This window comes from Coniophora puteana (assembly GCF_000271625.1).
Source record: "Coniophora puteana RWD-64-598 SS2 unplaced genomic scaffold CONPUscaffold_9, whole genome shotgun sequence".
Lineage (NCBI taxonomy): Eukaryota > Fungi > Basidiomycota > Agaricomycetes > Boletales > Coniophoraceae > Coniophora > Coniophora puteana.
Window position 1 is genome coordinate 333,807 of NW_006913061.1, and position 17,427 is coordinate 351,233.

The following is a 17,427-nucleotide window of genomic DNA, read 5'->3' on the forward strand; positions in this document are numbered from 1 at the left end:
ATTCAATCAATTAAGTGCGTGCATACGCGTCCTTCGCGGGTACCTGTCAAGTTCAAGTTTGTCTATATGAGCCAGGCGGCCGCGTCAGTTTTCCGCGCCTACTGTCAATTTGTACGGTAATTGGATCAGTGCCCCTTACTGCTACGGTATCACGTATTCTCGGACAAACAATGTCCCATATGTGCGTCATGCATGGTTCTTGCCAGCTAATCGAGCCTCTGGTACCACAGCAAGGCAATCTTTCGCTATAACAACAAATCGCCTTTCTCCGAAGATCAAAACAGCGGAGACGTGCATAAACGCCGTTAGACCAGATGCCGAAGCCCTTCTTCCTGATCCTGATGAACAAGAATAATATGGTGCTCCACCCACTCCCGTATCATGGCTTGACGCGTTCCAGACCTTCCATGCAGCCCTCAGACCTGAGTATATATGGTGAAACATCGAAGTCCATGTACATACAGCTTCTTGGATACCAAGTATACACGAGCCACTCGGAGCGTTCGCATCGCTCCTTCCTTATGTCGCCGGACCCACAACGCCCATACAATGAATTTGGATCATGATCAGTATAGTGCCATGTATCACCATCATCATGCATCAGCTGCATGCATCATTAATTGCAGCAAGGATAGATCAGACGGCCATCACCCCCGCAAAAATCCGTCCGTCTGGCCATCATGCATCAGCTGCCATCCGCTCGCTCGACGAGTCGACCGCGGCGTCCAAAACCTGGTGTGCGTCCACGCTCGCATCGAGAAAGAAGGCACCCTCGGCGCAACCCTGAGGCCGGGGTACCTCGCAGGAAAGGAGGCACCCAACCGGGCAAGTCCCATACCAAAACTTGCAAGTAGCTGTATGCATGCAGCACCATCATCTTGGAGCTCGCAGCCCACTATGGCGCTTAGCCAGTGGCGTACGCGTTCCACGTTACGGAATATTCCACGCCAGCTACTAGCTATAGCACATAACTAGCCGCCCGCAATTTCGAATACGACTGACGCTGGCCAGGGAACGTAAGTTGGATCGAGCATGGCGTCTGCATAGTGGAGCATGCGCACGGAGCGGCGTATTGCACTAGTAGGATGGGGAGAAGGCACGTACACAATCACACGCCTGTCAAACCTGCGAATCCCTGATTGCGTGATTGCGAATCACGAGCCCGCACTTGCACTTACTTTGGTGATACAAAGTCCTGTTCCTGTGCTGCGCTGCAATTGCAAGTTGGAATGTTTCGAAGCGAAGCACCATGCTAAATTCAGAGGAGAACAAAAGGGTCAAGTGCATCCCTTCCAGCGCTTCAGTTCGTCTTGTCAACGCGTATGCCGATGTTGACTTGGACTTGGGCTCTCTTGGGCTTCGAATTCGCCGAGCATCGGGGCCGACGTCATCACACCAAATATTCGACGGGGCAGCACAGAGAAGAACATTGAGTTTGGGGGCAAAGCCATCTAGGCCTACGGGCGCCCGCGAATGCATGTATGCATTGATCAAGAAATCGTAGCCACAGAAGAACTACTAGAAAAAGCAGCAAAAAATAAACTTTAAAGCCGTAGCAAGTGGTATGGTGGGATGTCGATAAATAATGCAGGTGCAGGTGCAGAGCCAGAGAGGTATATCGGAATCAACGGAATAAACTTTTTACTGTAAAAGTCCTAATTTTGTAACTCTCGTTCTGTCAAGACAAGCAGAGGGGGATCGTAGTGATACAATTTGGTTACGTGCGTCTCAAGAAAATGCAAACTGCAGAATTACACGGTTTGTTGGGAGAAGAAAAGGGGCAAAAAAAAGCATAACGCGGATGGACAGCGAAAGCGAACCGTGGCAGCGCCGCAGAGAATGGTAAGCGGGAGTGGCGCCCGACGACGACGGGGAACGGGGATCAGCCGACGGGCGCTCGATGCGCCCCCGCTCCCGAGCCTGAGAAGAAAGCGTGTTGCGAGGGCGCTGCCAATAATTACGTAGCGAAGGAAGGCCGAGCGGGCTGAGCCGTCTGCCATTTTTCTATGTTGGGCGAATGTGGAGGTGACCACGAGGGGTGGGCAAGATATCGATGCAGCGGCAGCAAAACCTGATACCGGGGAATGGTGAACGGGCATGGAGCAAAAAAAGCATGGTGCGGCAGAACGCGAGAGCAGAATGTGCATGGCATGAGAATGAGAACTGACGCAGAGGATTACGCTAGGGAGGGTAACCGACAAACGAAGCGAGAGCAGGCATGGACTGTTCCATTGAGGATGCATGCGGCGGCAGTAGGAAACAGCGGGAAATCGAGAAGAGATGAGGAGAACAGTGAGGATTGCACAGGCGCGCTTGCGCCTGCGCCAGAGCCGAGTCGAAAAACGAGAGCGCCGATCTAACAGCACCGCGGCACCTGGGCCAATGACCAACGAGACTTTAGTAGCCTACGCTGGCCCTGGTCCCACTCGGCTCATCGGCTCATCGGCTCACGCGACGGCCGCCTCAGCGTCCACATGCCCGAACCTTGGCGGACTCCTCGCCCTCTGCAGCTCATGCAGCCGCCCAGGGCTGCCAGGCGCATACATGCCCGAGGCGCGCGACGCTCCCGCATCGACCCACGAATTCATGCTGGGCAGCGATCCGCTGTGCGAGCGTCCGCGTGTGTCCGGAATGGACGAGAGCGGCGCGATAGACGGGTGCGTGTATTGGTGCGGCACAAGCGAGCCCACGTGTGCAGAGATCGGCGGGAGCGCCGTCGACAAGCCCACTGATGACGGCTGCCCGCCAGGGCTCCGCGGGCGCATCGCAGAGGGCACGCTGCCTGAGGTGGTCGTCGCGAGCGGGCCACGGCGGTGTGGGAACTGTTCAGGGCGCGACCGGCCGTGTGTGCGCTCGAAGAGGCCGCACTTGTTGCACAGCTGTTGCGATGACACGAAGATCGGAGATGATTGTCGAAGATATCGGCAAGGCACCGAGGTGGGTCAAGCGAGCGGTGATAGAAGAAAAAAGAAAGCATGTTTAATAACTCGGCTAATATCTCGCATGTGAAAAAAGGGTGCTTACAACTTTTCCAGGGCTGAGGTTAGACCGACGCCATGTCGAGGTGTCCGTCGTGCTGCAGTTGTAGCATCGTCGCCGCATGCGGTCGCTGAGCTTGGTCGCGGCGTCGTCGGTGTATCCAATTTGATGGTATGCCTGACCTGGAAGAGGATACGACGAAAGGCCTCCATCCCGCGGTGCGCCATAGCTAGCGACCGAGCTCGAAGAGTATGAAGGGACGTGGTAGGGGTGCGACTCGTGTGAGTAGCGATGCTCGGCGTGCGGCCGCGGATAGCTGTAGCTGCCGGCGTGGTGTGTGCGCCCAGAGTCGCGCAGAGAATCGAGGTGGTAGGGTCTGCTGGAGACGCGGCCAATCGAGCTGCTGTGAGCATAATAGGGATCCCTGTATCCTGCGTGAACGTCTGATGCGACCCCGTGATCAGTTGGTGACCTCCTGGGAGCTGGTGAGGACACGGAGGAACGATCGAGAGACGAGACGGAGAGAGAGGGTGAGTGGGATATGGCGGCAATGGGGGGAGGCGAGGGTCGTCGACTGTACCCATAATCGTACGGGCGACTATCGTAAGAGTCGCGGCGATGTCTGTCGAATAGCGACGCGTGAGGAACGTATGACAAACTGATGGGGTATGACACGTACGAAGGAGGAAGAGGCATGGACTCGACTCTGGTAGGCATGTTGTGAATAGCGGGGAGGGTGAGCTTGTCTAGGCGAGATGGAGAGGATTTGCGGAGGAGTGATGGGCCTGAGGCGGGAGATGAAGAGTAGTGAGCAGCCAAGGGGCGGTCTGATTTATCAATGGGACGAGTGGATGAGAACTGGGGAAAGGGAGGTTCGAATCAGTATCACAGGGGCAGGGCACGTAAGTGATATCAACAAACGAACACCACGCTGATCGAGGGGATCAGGAAGTCGTAAATTTGGACGGAAGGCGGTTGCCTGCGAGATTGGGGGTGCTGAATCTGGATGGGGCCGGTGCTGGGAGGTATGCCTGTCCTGTGCAATCAAAGATAGAGGGGCCGTGACGGATTGAGCCAAGCTGGGCAGCCTGATATCAGAACGCAGACGAGGCTGGACTGGGGAGAGCTGTGGGGAGGGAGAGGGTGACCGGGAGGGGTCGGAAGGTGAATTGGAAGAGTAGCGAGCAGCCGAGGGTTCGGTGCTGTCAGCGGTGGCCTGGCTGGGGAGATGGAAGGGGGATGAAGGAGACATGGGCGGGGTATTTAAACGTCGACTTGCCATAGTTTGCGTTTGTGCGGAAGACAGGACCCGAACAAGGGGCGATCGATGTTGTCGACTCTTAGTCTGGGTGCGTCTGGCGCGGGTAGGAGGAGATTTGGAGGAGATTCGGCGATTGGAGAAGACGACATCGTGACCCGCCGCTGGGCTATCAGAAACAGAACCCACGCAAAAATCTATCCATCCTCCCCCGACACCGAATCCCGTTTTTGGTCCGCAGTTCATTCATTATTATTTTTTCTCTTTCCGCAAGCGGAGACCCAATATCGCCCACTCCCACACCCACCCCCCTGGCATTTTTGAGTCGCCGACCGGTGCGATAAGCTCCGCGACAGCATGCTCCCTTCCTTTCCAGACCATGCCGCCTCACCCTTCTGCCGTAAACCAGTCCGTCCTGCCATCCACCCACTTGCCCATCTCGCCCCAATGACCTGAATCCTCTCTCACCCGTCCAAAAACGCTCGATACGCTCTCCTCGCCTCTCCCCTCGTACAGTCGCCGCAAACTCGCCTCCATTCTCACACATAGAGTACATACTTAGACCATGCTGTGTGGTCACACTTCTCCGAATCAGGGTATTCATCTTGATCGCCTACCCTATCACAACGACCCTGTCCATCAATCAGATTTCGAGTTTCTTGACCAATTCATATTCCGAGTTTCTTCGCCCCCGGAACGTCAGCGAAACCTTCAACCTTGATTAGGCCCCCGTGTTCTCCCATCCCCTGCCCTCCTCCTCCCAATGACGATGCTCTTGCCGCTTGTGCTTCCTTTCTGCCTATTGCCAGCGCAACACACGTGTCGCACATCATCAATATTGTATTCTTCCGTTGGGACACGCCCGCGGCCCTTTTGTTGCCCGTGGCCAGACATGGAAGAATGTTTCATCACATTTGCATGCGACACGACGTGGCCCATCGATCCGTCTCGCTCAGAGAACGTGTTTCAGGAGGAACGCCGGGACACACGCACAGACGCACAGACCACAGTCTATCTGCCAATCTACCGCAACTCCCAGCACTTCCCAGCTCCCACCCCAGCAGACCCAGCTAATCCCAGTACCCGTGCCGAGGCTGTGGTCCGCCGCCGGTGCCCTCCCTTTTTTGAAACTCGTCGAGCTTTTTCCAGATTAGGCTCACGAAGCTCTCCCATACCCTATTGACTTGGGTGGTTCTTTCACAGCTCACAGCAACTTTTGAGTTTGAGTTTCTCCCCACTGCCCACCTGCTTAGCATGGTGGCCAGTTGCCTCTGTCCCCGACCAGCCAATGGCGCGGCGTCCATCATTCATCAATGAGAACCTCCACCAGCGCGGCGGTGCGGTACGAGTTCAACACCCCCATGATACGTCTTATGTGTGTTCTACTAATAGCTACTCTCATTTCAGCGAGGTCTTGGGCCTGTAATCAAATGGGCGTTACCGTATACGTGCTGTATACGCACAACAGGTCTGCTTTTGCGTCGATGTGATCCTGATGTTCTTATCTATGAACCCACGAGCTACGAATCAAGACAACGGGATAGGCGCCTATAAGGTCTAGGTCCCGATCCATCGGTGGACGATGTCGATGGGAAGGGAAGCTGCATTACGGCGCGATTTCATTATGAATGAACACTACCGCCGCCACCCGACAGACAATTTAACTAGCAGCTCGAGGTAAGCGAACGATCTTCGAGCAGAAGGCGGCTACGTTTTTGCCTATCATCCGTTACTGTGCGTTTTATCTCATCGCTTCCGTTCCATTGCTAAATAAACGCTGATGGATCTACTCGTGGGTGTGACATCAATTACATGGGCATCTTACGGGGCTCTACAGCATTCACAGCAACAGCTGTACTCATAGTCCTCGGACGAGAAAGTATGCTGGCTATCTGGAGCAACGAACCACTGAGCGAGCGAAACTACAGATGCTGTGCACAGCTATGGGGTCCTGAACCCATCTTCCGCCGTCCAAAGCAAACGAAAGCCGCTCGCTCGGAGAGAATCCCCGTCTTTGGACTGGGGCTCATGTATTCGTCGCATCCCACAGTACGTTCAACGTCGCAGACCTAGATCTCAGATGGCCTAACCCCATCACTGCTACGGTAGATCACCGTACGGCGTACAGGATCAATCCACAGCAATGTTGAATTGATTGCATCCGTGATGTATGGAGCTCAACTCCGAAACCGTCAAGAAACCGTTCCTTCCCTTATGCCGCCGGCGACTTAACGTGCTCCCTGCTGTATCACGAGACTGCTTGACATGGGAGCGAACGCTTGGATGAGGTGTGCAGAGTCCAGATGGAGCGGCTTGGACGTCTGAGCATCTTGACGGTGGTGGTGTACTCCGTCCAATTCAACGGCCAAGAGCGTTGCGTGTTCGGCTCCATCATCGGCGTTGGGTTAATCAGGCTAATTAGACGATTTTAAAGGACGACTGGTGCGTGCTCAAATGCAAGCTGACATCCTCTGCGCTTGGACCGCCGGAGCCCCTGTCTTTGCATGTCTCGCTTTTACTTATGGTCGATGCGTTGCCATTCAACGGCACATGTGTTACTGCCAACTAAAACGGTCCCTTGGTCAAAGCGTCTCGCCAGCACATGAGCTATCGCGCATCGACAACATCGCCGCGCATAAAACAGCCCCAGGATTTTCCCAATGCCTCAGACCGCAACAGCACAGTGCCCCCTCAAGGTCTCACCAGCAGATCCCATCAGACAGCCGCTCTCGAGGTCGCGTCTCATACACACAAGCATCAACATCACTATCATTATCATCACCCTCAACAGCCATCACCCTTCCGTCCGTGCATCTCGACAGTTCTCGCGACCCGCATCACGCCATCCCATCTTGTCTGCCTATTTCCCTTCTTTGGACTCCTTCATTACAAGGAACCGAACGAGCTGCACAGCTAGCAAGCGAACGCGCGCCAGAAACGGGAATAACATATCTGCATACAGTATACAGAGAAAAAAATGAGTTCGGACGCCGCGACAGATCACACGACGGTGACGGGGCATATGCATGCTCTTACTGAACCTCGCGTTCTTGCTGGTCTGACTTCTTCTTCCCGTTCTCACACGGTGCCTGCGCGCCCTACGGGCACGGTCAAGGCTCCGCCTACTCCTCGAGTCTCGGGGCTTCACAGGGCAGAGTCGATGCCTGCTGCCTTGGAGCTGGTGCCAGCAAACTCGATGGCAAACAGACATCATCATGTGCCAGCTAGCAGCGTTTCTTCTACAACCAGCTCGCTGTGTGAGGGCAGCTTCAGCTCTAAGTCTATCTCAGCGTCAAGCGCTAAAAGCGACATCTCCGCCGCGAGCTCGTGCTCGAGCGCTACACCTCCCTCGGGCACGTTCGCCGCGACTTCTGCGAGAGAACGTGAACGCAAACGCCGACGCAGCAGCTCCGTAGATTCTGATACTGCGGTCTCTACGACATCGGCGACGTCCGCTTCCAGTCTCTTCGACTTCGAGAGAAAAAAACGCAAGCGTCAAAGCTCGTTCTCGCTCCCATCTTCCAGGAACTCGCAGACGCTGGCCACTCTGAAATATCTCCTTAGCAACAAAGACGTCAAATCCGAGCTCGAAAAAGCGCTCTCCGCCTCTTGCGGCTCGATCGAGCCCTTCCATTCCTTACTCCAGTCGCTGACCGAAATTGGGATCGTGAAGGGCTACATGCGCGACGCCGCACGAGACCGAAACGAGCGGCACTGCGTGCGGTGCCACGCTTCCTACGTTGAGGCTGATAACGGCGTCAGGAAATGCATCGTCTGGGCTCGAAGCGCATTTAAGGCCACGCAAGACGCGAGGGTCCCCGCGGACCAGACGTGCGAGAAGATCGTCGTCGGCCAGAACGGTACGTCGGTTAAGCCGATTTTTGTCGGACGGCATACGACGAGACCCGACGGTGTTGAGTATGGGATGGAGGTGAAGCGGTTCCATGAGTGGGCGAAGCCTTGTAAGCCCGGTCGGGACTGATGCGTTCATCGGGGCTTTCTCAGTAGAAAATAATCGCTCCCAGGGAGGAATACCTATGCCCATATACTGTACCTATGCCTATGAAATCTATTCTCCAAATTCCTGACTTCGAATACCGCTCCGTTACAGAACAAGTTCTGAGTAACGTAAGCAATCAATTAACGAGGTTAATGATTAATGAGGTCTCCTCTGGTGTTGGCCTACAGGCATCTACCTTGGCATGTCTCTATGAAACTAACCAAATTAGAACTCGTACTGTACACGCGGCGAACGCTTTGTCGTGTGAAGGTATTCTTGGCTTGCTTCTTATTACTTTTGTGTGCCACATCACTCTTCATGTTTCATCGCTTGTCGCCGCGGTAGAACAACCAGATGTACAAAGTTGGACAAAGATCATCCTCCATCACGCTGGACTCACGGCTCCTGCACTGACTTGAAAATTAAATATCAAGATCAACGCCAGCAGCACCACATCATATACAGGCAAACAACAAGGCAACTGAAACACAGACCGCGAGACGAAGGCCGTCAAGTGAGCCAAAACCCAGTTGTCCCACGATCTGCACAAAACTAATGCAGCGGGATGCCAGAAAATCTCCGGGGGCGAGCAGATAATCAAAGTGTATAATCACGAACGCGATGCTTGATTCATCCCACTGTACAACGTAACATCGCCTCCAGGTATCGCAAATTGTTGTTGAACAATCGTCACCGTGCCAACAATCCCGCGAGAGCTTTTCTTCTCGAAACATTGTTTACAGATCATCACTTGGACCTGTCCACATTTGTTATCAGCAACAAAGAAGAGAACATCATTATCGAGGCTGCGGATGCCCATAAATGTTGATCATCCTTGTTCATTATAGAAGCTGACTTGTTTCAACAGCTAGCTGTGCTTGAGAATTTATGAAGTGTGTACGAAAGGAGACCTTGGAATGATGCCATCCGAAAAGCGGGGAACGTGGTGAACTGTTCATCTACGTGCATTATTTTCAGGGCTCGATGCATCAAAATCAGGAGGCTTAGTTCCACGTTCATGGATAGTGTGCTTATCCCTAGGCCTGGCTATGATAAAGCCTCACCTTGAGAGCAATTCAATATTTGTATATGCAGTGGATGTGATTTGATACGGGCGTATCGTGTGTTGAACGTAAGGAACCTGAATCAGACAGAAGTAGATACCGTTGGACATTCATTCCACTATGCATGAGAGATTGACATTACTCATACTCAGGAATATGACGCGATGTTTGTCACGCTAGAATTTTAACAAGTACGAGGTGTAGCTGAGGTGTAGGCACATCTAATGAACGAGGTTTTTGTGATTGAAACTCCGACACGCTTGCGGAAACGCAGAAAAAAGTAGTGGGCCCAGCCGGGAATTGAACCCGGGACCACTCACATGCTTCCACACCAAGTGCGGGGGTGTTACCCGAAGCGAGTATCATACTACTAGACCACTGGGCCGTTGAAATGGAGTCCTCAGGGGCCCTATAGAGCTAAGGTCCACGATTACATAGCGTGCAAGGAGTACTAATGTCAGCACCCAGCGGTGGGCAATTATGTACCGGTATTGTATATACGGCAAGTGAGACCCAGCTCTGGTGTGCTATACCAATAAAAGGACAGTTCTGCTGTCTGTTAAAAACATATTTAGTTATTTACCACTAAGATGAAAGAAGAAAACCGAGAGACCAAAACATGAACGAGCGAGCGAGCAAAGGTGAGATCAAAGCGGAGAACAAGCAAAGAGACCAGACAAGAAACAGTAAAAGAGTGACTGAGACAAACGAGAAACTAGTCCATGACCCAGTACCGTACAGGCTGACTACCGCCTATCTCGGGATGGAGAAGGATAGAAGAGAGCCAGTACTGGAGTTGTCGCCGGCGTTGATCGAGGAACGCGGGGCGGTACTTAGCGAAAGGAGATTTGGGCGGAAGTGGAGGAATGAAGTGTTGTTGATGATTCTGAAAGGCGTGAGCGGCATCAGCATCGATGTTCTGCTTCACCATGACCATATGACATACGGGGAGGTATCGGCGCAAGGCCAGGTACAGCTGTTCGAACGCGCTGTAGCGCTTATGTGCATGGATAGTGGTACCCTTCCAGCGTATTAGGTCGGGGGTTCAGCAAGACACCGGCCCAAGGAGACGCACCTCTTTGGTTTTGATGACACAGTCGTACACTTTGGACATCCTTGCTTAACCCCACTCCGACAAGCATACGAACAGGCACTCACCAACATAGGCCCCTCCAAGCTTGTCTCCTACACTTGTCCACCCACTGATCTCGACCTTGCGAGCAAACGCAAGGCTTTCTCCGATGTTGTCGCCTAGCCATATGTCGTTCGAGAACATCGATGGGGCTCCATTCACGCTCGGGGACTTTGGCGTAGGCTGCCAGCTCGGCTGTCCCGGATCCTGCGAGTAATGGTGAAACCACCTCTCTCACCGTGCAGGCACCGGGTCAAAACATACCTCTGTCAGATCCTCGTACATCCGGGCTTCTTCCTCGATGTCTATCCGGTCAGGGATGACCACTAGAAGGCCCTTTGAATTGCTGAATGGGTGCACGGGCGGAGGCGAGGCCGGAACATGCGTATTGGGCGAAGGCATAGCGGCAGGAATATCCTAGACAAAGGAAGAGACAGTGGGTTGAGGTGAGATAAGCAGAGGGCGTCAACGTCTTCCCCACTCCAACCTTCGGCCTCAAGGGCATTCGGGGCGACACCGTAAGGATGACATATCACGCTTACGACGGTAGAAGAAAACGCCCGAATTCCGACAGCAGCTCCGAAACCGCGGCAACACGCGACTCTTTGGCTCGAACGAGACTCGAGTTACATAAGACTTGAGGCTACTTCCTACGTTTTCTACAGCATGCAACCTGCCTTTGTTGTTAGTGTATAAGTCTCCTGGCATCTTTACTGCATGACGTCTTGGATGTTGCGGCGCTGCTTCGTATGGGCGTCCCCGCCTGCAGCTACATCCAAGCTGCATCGGCACCTTCGTCTTCAAGTTTAAGTTGATCACCCCAAGTATAAAGTTGCTGATGGTTAGGAACTACAGTGTCAGCGTTCTAGAGATTACCTATCTTCCCGACCTGCGGTACCCTTGACTTAACTCGTGCCTTCCTGGAGAGCAGCCGTTCTCGTTGTAGATACAGAGAATGTTTATTTCGGGAAACACAGAAGGCTAAGCGGAGTGATGTACCAGATTGTTGCAAGGCAGCACACGCTATGGAATATTAAGGCAGTCTGCACAAAACTCGCTAACTCAACATTCAGCGTGTACAGCTTGTTTCCACCTCTAGCCTCACAGAATCCAAGCACTGACTGAATGCCGCATCTTTCAATTCATAGCAGAAATATGGGTTTCAGACGGACAATTTACGACATGAACAATAAACAGGAAAGTGAACAGCGACGACGTGCGCGAAATGTAGGGGACTCCATTAACCTAGACGCACACACCGACCTTCTTAGCTCTTTCCATGAAATATCGCGAGATAGGTAGTCTGGTGGGGAATGGATTGAGTGGTAGTACGCATCTACGAATATGTCTCGACGTACAGGTAGTGGTTTTAGCCATGGTTAAAAATGGCCAAGGTCTTTGAGCCTACACGTGACGAAATGCCTGACCCATGCATCGCCCTAGGTAGATATGGACTTGGTTTTTGTTCAAGCGTGCGCGTGAACCTTTCATATTTCTGTGAAGCTGATAGGTGCAGTATTGGCCCGATTTCTACCACCATCAGTAGAGAGCGATCGCAGTAACCTTGTCAGTAGCGTAGAACACGCCACTCTAATGACAACAATGACAACACGTGGCGATAGACGCAAGCCCTGTGTTTCTCCCGGGCGTTGGCACCAGTCCACCCGTAAATGAACATGGGACTGACTCAAAGCAGGCTGTGGACTCTCTGTTTTAAAACCCGCCGCTTATGTCGTTAGTTTATGTTAACATCTGTTTCCAAATTCAGTGACATTCCGCTTGCCGAGCTGATGCCGTGGTACACAGAGATAAGTTTCAAATTGTGCTAAATGAAGAGAGATTATCAAGATCTCAGCTACTCGTTGGGCACTCGGCATCAGCACATCCCGGCTCGCTGTGCCCCTGTGACCGGTTCTATATTCGATCCTCAAGGTTCATACAAAGACCAAACTCCCACCTGTCGCTATGCTCTCCGCCCTCAGCTCTTCCACGAGGATGTATGACCCGGAGCTTGTGACATGGGCTCAACTCTACATTACAGAAGAATACATAGGACGTGAGCTTCGTCCGTTTCAATCTTCTCAACAATCGAACTGAGAGCTGAGTTATTCAGTTGCCGCTTCATTCATGATAATGTATAACTATGGTGCGGGAGATTTTTATGTTGAATATTCCGTATCTCATATATTGATTTAATTGTCTCACAGTGCTGAACTTCATACCTGAGGCAAGCAAGCCGCATCTACTGTAGCATGGTGAACCTCGGTACTCATACATCCCTTTTAGGTAGAGTTTCTGTGGGTGAGAGACATAATCGTTCCTATACACCTTGTGCTCATTTATTCTCCGCAGCGTCGAAAATTCACGTCTGTAACTCTTGTATACATGACGGTGTGATTGCTTCACTCGGAGGTTCATTATATAGCCACTTAATCAAATCTGGAATGGCCTAGCTGCGCTACCTGGGCTTAGGCTATTCGGGGTACGTGGACGGTTCGATTATTGCTCATATCGGTTTACCCTTGTCTAGACTCATGATGGGTGGGTCTACCCACGCCACGCATATTTCAACTCTTAATCGCCGTCCAGCGTCATCCATCTTGAACGAACCAGTGTCACCACTTGTAAGTGCATGTCGTCATCTTTCAAGCATCATACTCATTTTCTTGATGAAGTGGTAGTGTATCAACGAATCTCGCGAATGATTAATTCTAATCTCAACTCGGTGGCATCTCTGGCAGCTGTAAGCGCTTGTTTCTACCTTTTTACCATTCTGATGAACGTGCTGTAGGCTTTGCATTATGGTCATCCCGGGAAGTGCTTCAGTTAATTCTGACATGTGTATTGCAAGGTTCTTTTTATTCTGCTTCTACGGCGGCCGGGCTTATAGCCCTAATGTCCAGGAATGATGACAATGCGTGCATACGCACTTATGGGAAGATCCAAACCATTCCTGTATTCTGTCTCTGCATTCTTTCTCATTGTTCAGGGTATCAGCATCGTGTCGAACCTGTCCATGTTCGGATCTGTGCTCACAGCCGCAAGTAAGCTCAGAGATTCTTGAGAGATTTATCAACTGAATAACGTACAGATCGTATCAATGTCGCCGGTTTCAACGTTTGTGACATTGGAGCGCCAGCATCATTATCGTGGGTTACACCAACAAGCAATACTTTATGGATGACCTACGAGACTATCCTGTGTGGTGCAGTTCTGCGTTATGCATTCAAAGAGATCCCTGCATCGTCGTGGAGGAGCCCGACTCGGTCAGTTAGCGCTCTCGTGGCGGTAATAATTCGAGACAATCTAGTCCACTTCTTTATGTGAGAGCTCGTCTCGCCAGGTCGTCAGAAGTAACTAACTGAGATTTAGTGTTACCTTCTCAATGCTCATTGCTATCCTCAACGCCACCGGTGTCACCAGCAATGTAAGTGTCTGAAGGGTAGTCCTCGTTTGTGGCCTTTGGCTGAACCGGTGCGGACGTTGGCAGATATCCGCGATTGAGAATGGGTCCAGCTTTCTGGTTTCATTGCAAGTAGCGATGATAGGCCCATGGATTATCATCAACCTTCGGAGGAGCTATGAGCGAACCGCCAACCCAGGCGCATCAGAATCATGGGAGATGACAACAGTAGCATTTGCTAGCGACGAACCATGGCCAAAGTCAGGGCACGAGGCTTGAGGAACCAGATACCGAGTGAATCGGCGATGATTGCGCACCTAAAAGTATTCATTTCTTACAGACTCTGACAAGAATTGTAATCTAGTATATAATGTGTGTACATGAGAAGTCCTGGGCACATTCTGTTGAGCATGGGTTCGGTTCTTGAATAATCGTGAAATATCGGAGGAAGGTGGTCACTAGAAGGGTGGGAAGTGATTGAAAAGCAACGGCGGAATTATTAGGGAAAAGACCCGATAGAGTTCTCGCATTGTTAATGAGGGATATATGTATATGCTTCCGTTGTATTTTTTTTGCCTAGCACATCAGGCGGACGAAGAGTATGCGGAATTGATACCCAAGCATGACGTAGAGACTGCTATGTGACGAAGGCTAGCGGAACATGACAAGCACTTCCGAACGCCGACGGCAGCCTCGGCCCGTGTCCGAATTTGGATGGCATAAGCGCCGTTGGTTCGCGTCTACGGTCTTTTGCGTTGACTTCCCCATTGCACATCCCAATGCTGAGGCTGTTACAACCGGTGAACCCTCCAAACTTCAATAAATTGACATTTTGTAAGGCGTAGGTGTAAAGTTAATACTCCATTACGCACATCCTACCCCTTCCGATCAGCTGACGTCGCCAAGAAGATGGAACTATTCTTTGAACGCATCGGACTCTCTTGCGAATTGTCAAGAGTCGCTACGCTTTCCTTCAAGCTCCAATCATCCTCATAAATCAATTGATTCCCCTCACTTGAGACTCTACACGAACTGTAGAAGATGCACCAGGGACAGAAGGGGCCTGCATACATCTGTGAGTTAACATTGGCCGCGTTTGTCGCAAATCTGCATTAGCGGTTATATCGGCGTTATAGGAGCTTACAATGCCTTATAAGGGGTTGTAACTGACATCTTTCAGGCGGCGCTTGCAAGCCAATTTAACTTGGTCCAAGAGAAGAGTCGCGGTTGGCAAGCGGATTGAACAAGGATTGGCAGCAGGTTGTAACGATCTTGCAACGCGCTTTTAGCGGCCTACAAGCGAGCTCTGACCACGTAATATTCACCATTTTAGCTGCTAAACGGTTGCAAGTCAGTGGCAACCCACTTAAATAAGGTTTAAACTATTTTTCGGACTTCATTTGGACTCCCTGGTTGCAACCGGAGATGCAGATTTCCGACATTGTTCGCTTACTAGGCGTCACAGTCTCCGTCTGAAAGGCTAGAAGCTACAACCATGCTCATGTTGTGTTCTGAACAAGAAGTTTCTCGCCTTTACTGATGCTATGACGGAAAGACGCTGCTAGTGGAGAGACGAGACTGCTATAGCGCGCGGGGACATCTTCTTGCCGTCTCTTCACTCGCCATCTTCATCGGCTTGTGACATATCCCGCTCCAAACTGAACCTCTCGTGTAGATCAAGGTGTTGATGTATAATCAGGCACGCATTCTGTCGCTGATTGCAACCTGCTATCCCCTCTGTGATGTGAGATCTAATGACCACCCGATGTTGTCTGGAGCCGGAGCCAGCTTCACTCGAGACCCGCCAAAAATCTTCATACAGTAACCTAATAGGTGCACTATCACCGAAGAGACTCGTCGGGATGGCGGCAGATTGCTATGCAAGACAATTCAGGATTGGACGATTGACAATGATTCTCGAATGCACGATTAGCGAAGGCAGACGACTGGAGATTCAAGTCGACGTATAGACAATGGCAGTACTGTGATCCCACGTCAGAATACACGGCCAAATTTCTAAAAGGCCTGGAATATTTTTGAGACATGAAATCGTGCTAAATTTGAGTTTGGAAACCCGTCAGGACATAATCTCTCATTAAAAAAATCCTTGAAGTGTTAAAGTTGCGGGATCCCTCTTGATTCAAGGATCGGTGAAATTGGGCGTTATCGGGGACCCACGTCAGAATGCACAGTTTGTAATGCTTCCGGTGGCGGTGGTTCACGCCAAATTGGGAAGGAAGGCGGCTTAGGCGAGCCTCAAAAAGGGAATGCGGGTTCATTAGTCGCGTGTCGCTAACGGCGTTACGGTGGCTATTGGGCGTGATAACGTCCCGAGAGGGAGTTCTTCAGCTATTTGAAGTTATAGAGAGTTCCTGCCCTTATGATATGCCCAATTGTATCTCAAAGTCAGCTCGAGAGGCGTAATTAGCACCCTTGACCTACTCAAGCTGTATAGCGCAACTGTACGAGTGCCTAAAGTTTAATAAAGCTCAAATTTTTTCAAAGTAGCCCATTTTTCACCTTCTAGTACTCGTAGCTCGTCATCCAGATGTTATCCGGCCCTACAAACATTATGGCACATTGAATATGATCCAAACATAATTGTCATGAATTTACTTTGAGAGTTTTGCACGGGAAACGGGCTAGAAAGCGAAGTGTGCATCCTGACGTGGGTGTGTATTCTGACGTGGGATCACAGTAGATGTCATGTTGTGGATACGACGAGCGTAGAGCAGGAGAGGAAGAAAGAGCGATGAGGACACACCAGCGCTAAGGGCTATCAGAGATCCATCACATCAAATTACTAAACATGAAACATGGTACGCTGGTAAGAGCTCGAACATACGGCTAACACTCCCGTATAGGGTATATATTCAGTGTTGGTTTACGCGCCGAGCTAGTCTCGAACTAGCCGCTCCGCTAAAAGGAGCGGCTGGCTCCAGAATAAGTCTGTTTCCGTGAGGGCCGTATCTATATTTGTTCTCCGATTCTCCGACGCTCATAAGAAGACCAGAAGCTCGCTCGTCACCTTAACCCTTTTTGTTTCCAACTCTCCCTCAAGGATGTACGATCCAGAGCTTCTAGCATGGGCTCGACTTTATTTCACAGAAGAATATATAGGGCGTAGGTCTTGATCAGTTGGACCTTCGGAAACGGAGCTGAAGGCTCAGCTGTTTAGTTGCTGCATCGTTCATGATCATATACGACTATGGTGAGTGCGAGATATGCTCCAGATGTTCTGCGCTTTAACTTAGTTCGAGACACTGACTGTTTCACCTTAGCTCTCAACTTCATACCAGAGGCAGGCGAGCCATAGCTATCCCGATGAACTTGAGTGCTCATGTGATTCTCTATAGGTGGAGTTCCTATGGGTAAGAGACCATGTCGTGCTATTTACAGCGCACTGAGTAATGATCCATCGCAGCGTCGGAAATTCACGTCTACAACTCTTGTATATATGACGGTTTGTTCTTTTCATCTGGTCTCAAGTCGTCAGCTGAAACAAGAGTGTGATTGTATAGCTGCGGTACTTGGGCCTAGGCTACGCCGCGTACGTGAGCAATCCGAAGGTACAAGACTCTTATCCACCCT

General features: G+C 51.2%; 4 protein-coding genes and 1 non-coding gene across 5 annotated transcripts; 2 read left to right on the forward strand and 3 right to left on the reverse strand.

Annotated features, from left to right (window-relative positions):
- Positions 1-1,439: 1,439 nt before the first annotated feature.
- On the reverse strand, positions 1,440-4,340 carry CONPUDRAFT_166748 (uncharacterized protein). Its single transcript, XM_007772442.1, has 5 exons — positions 4,259-4,340; positions 3,905-4,199; positions 3,659-3,837; positions 3,025-3,601; positions 1,440-2,879 (listed from the first exon to the last, which is right to left on the reverse strand). Exons 3-5 carry the CDS (start codon positions 3,694-3,696, stop codon positions 2,448-2,450), a joined length of 1,047 nt encoding a protein of 348 aa, XP_007770632.1. The 5' UTR covers positions 3,697-3,837; positions 3,905-4,199; positions 4,259-4,340; the 3' UTR covers positions 1,440-2,447.
- Positions 4,341-7,715: 3,375 nt separating this feature from the next.
- Positions 7,716-8,012, forward strand: CONPUDRAFT_40697 (uncharacterized protein; the record flags this gene model as incomplete). The annotated part of the gene is made up of 1 exon (XM_007772223.1): positions 7,716-8,012. A coding segment is annotated over one exon (297 nt), but the record flags the coding sequence as incomplete, so codon positions are not given.
- Positions 8,013-9,586: 1,574 nt separating this feature from the next.
- On the reverse strand, positions 9,587-9,686 carry CONPUDRAFT_t80. The gene has a single exon. It is a non-coding gene; the product is annotated as a tRNA-Pro (tRNA).
- A 60-nt stretch (positions 9,687-9,746) lies between these two features.
- Positions 9,747-10,943, reverse strand: CONPUDRAFT_106879 (Phox-like protein). Its single transcript, XM_007772443.1, has 5 exons — positions 10,698-10,943; positions 10,460-10,640; positions 10,377-10,405; positions 10,248-10,322; positions 9,747-10,187 (listed from the first exon to the last, which is right to left on the reverse strand). The coding sequence occupies exons 1-5, from the start codon at positions 10,833-10,835 to the stop codon at positions 10,017-10,019; spliced, it is 594 nt and encodes a 197-aa protein (XP_007770633.1). The 5' UTR covers positions 10,836-10,943; the 3' UTR covers positions 9,747-10,016.
- A 1,455-nt stretch (positions 10,944-12,398) lies between these two features.
- Positions 12,399-14,115, forward strand: CONPUDRAFT_74457 (uncharacterized protein; the record flags this gene model as incomplete). The annotated part of the gene is made up of 10 exons (XM_007772327.1): positions 12,399-12,489; positions 12,720-12,730; positions 12,786-12,824; positions 12,887-12,915; positions 13,023-13,057; positions 13,115-13,176; positions 13,423-13,477; positions 13,525-13,699; positions 13,806-13,860; positions 13,924-14,115. 10 exons carry the CDS (start codon positions 12,399-12,401, stop codon positions 14,113-14,115), a joined length of 744 nt encoding a protein of 247 aa, XP_007770517.1.
- Between the last annotated feature and the right edge of the window lie 3,312 nt (positions 14,116-17,427).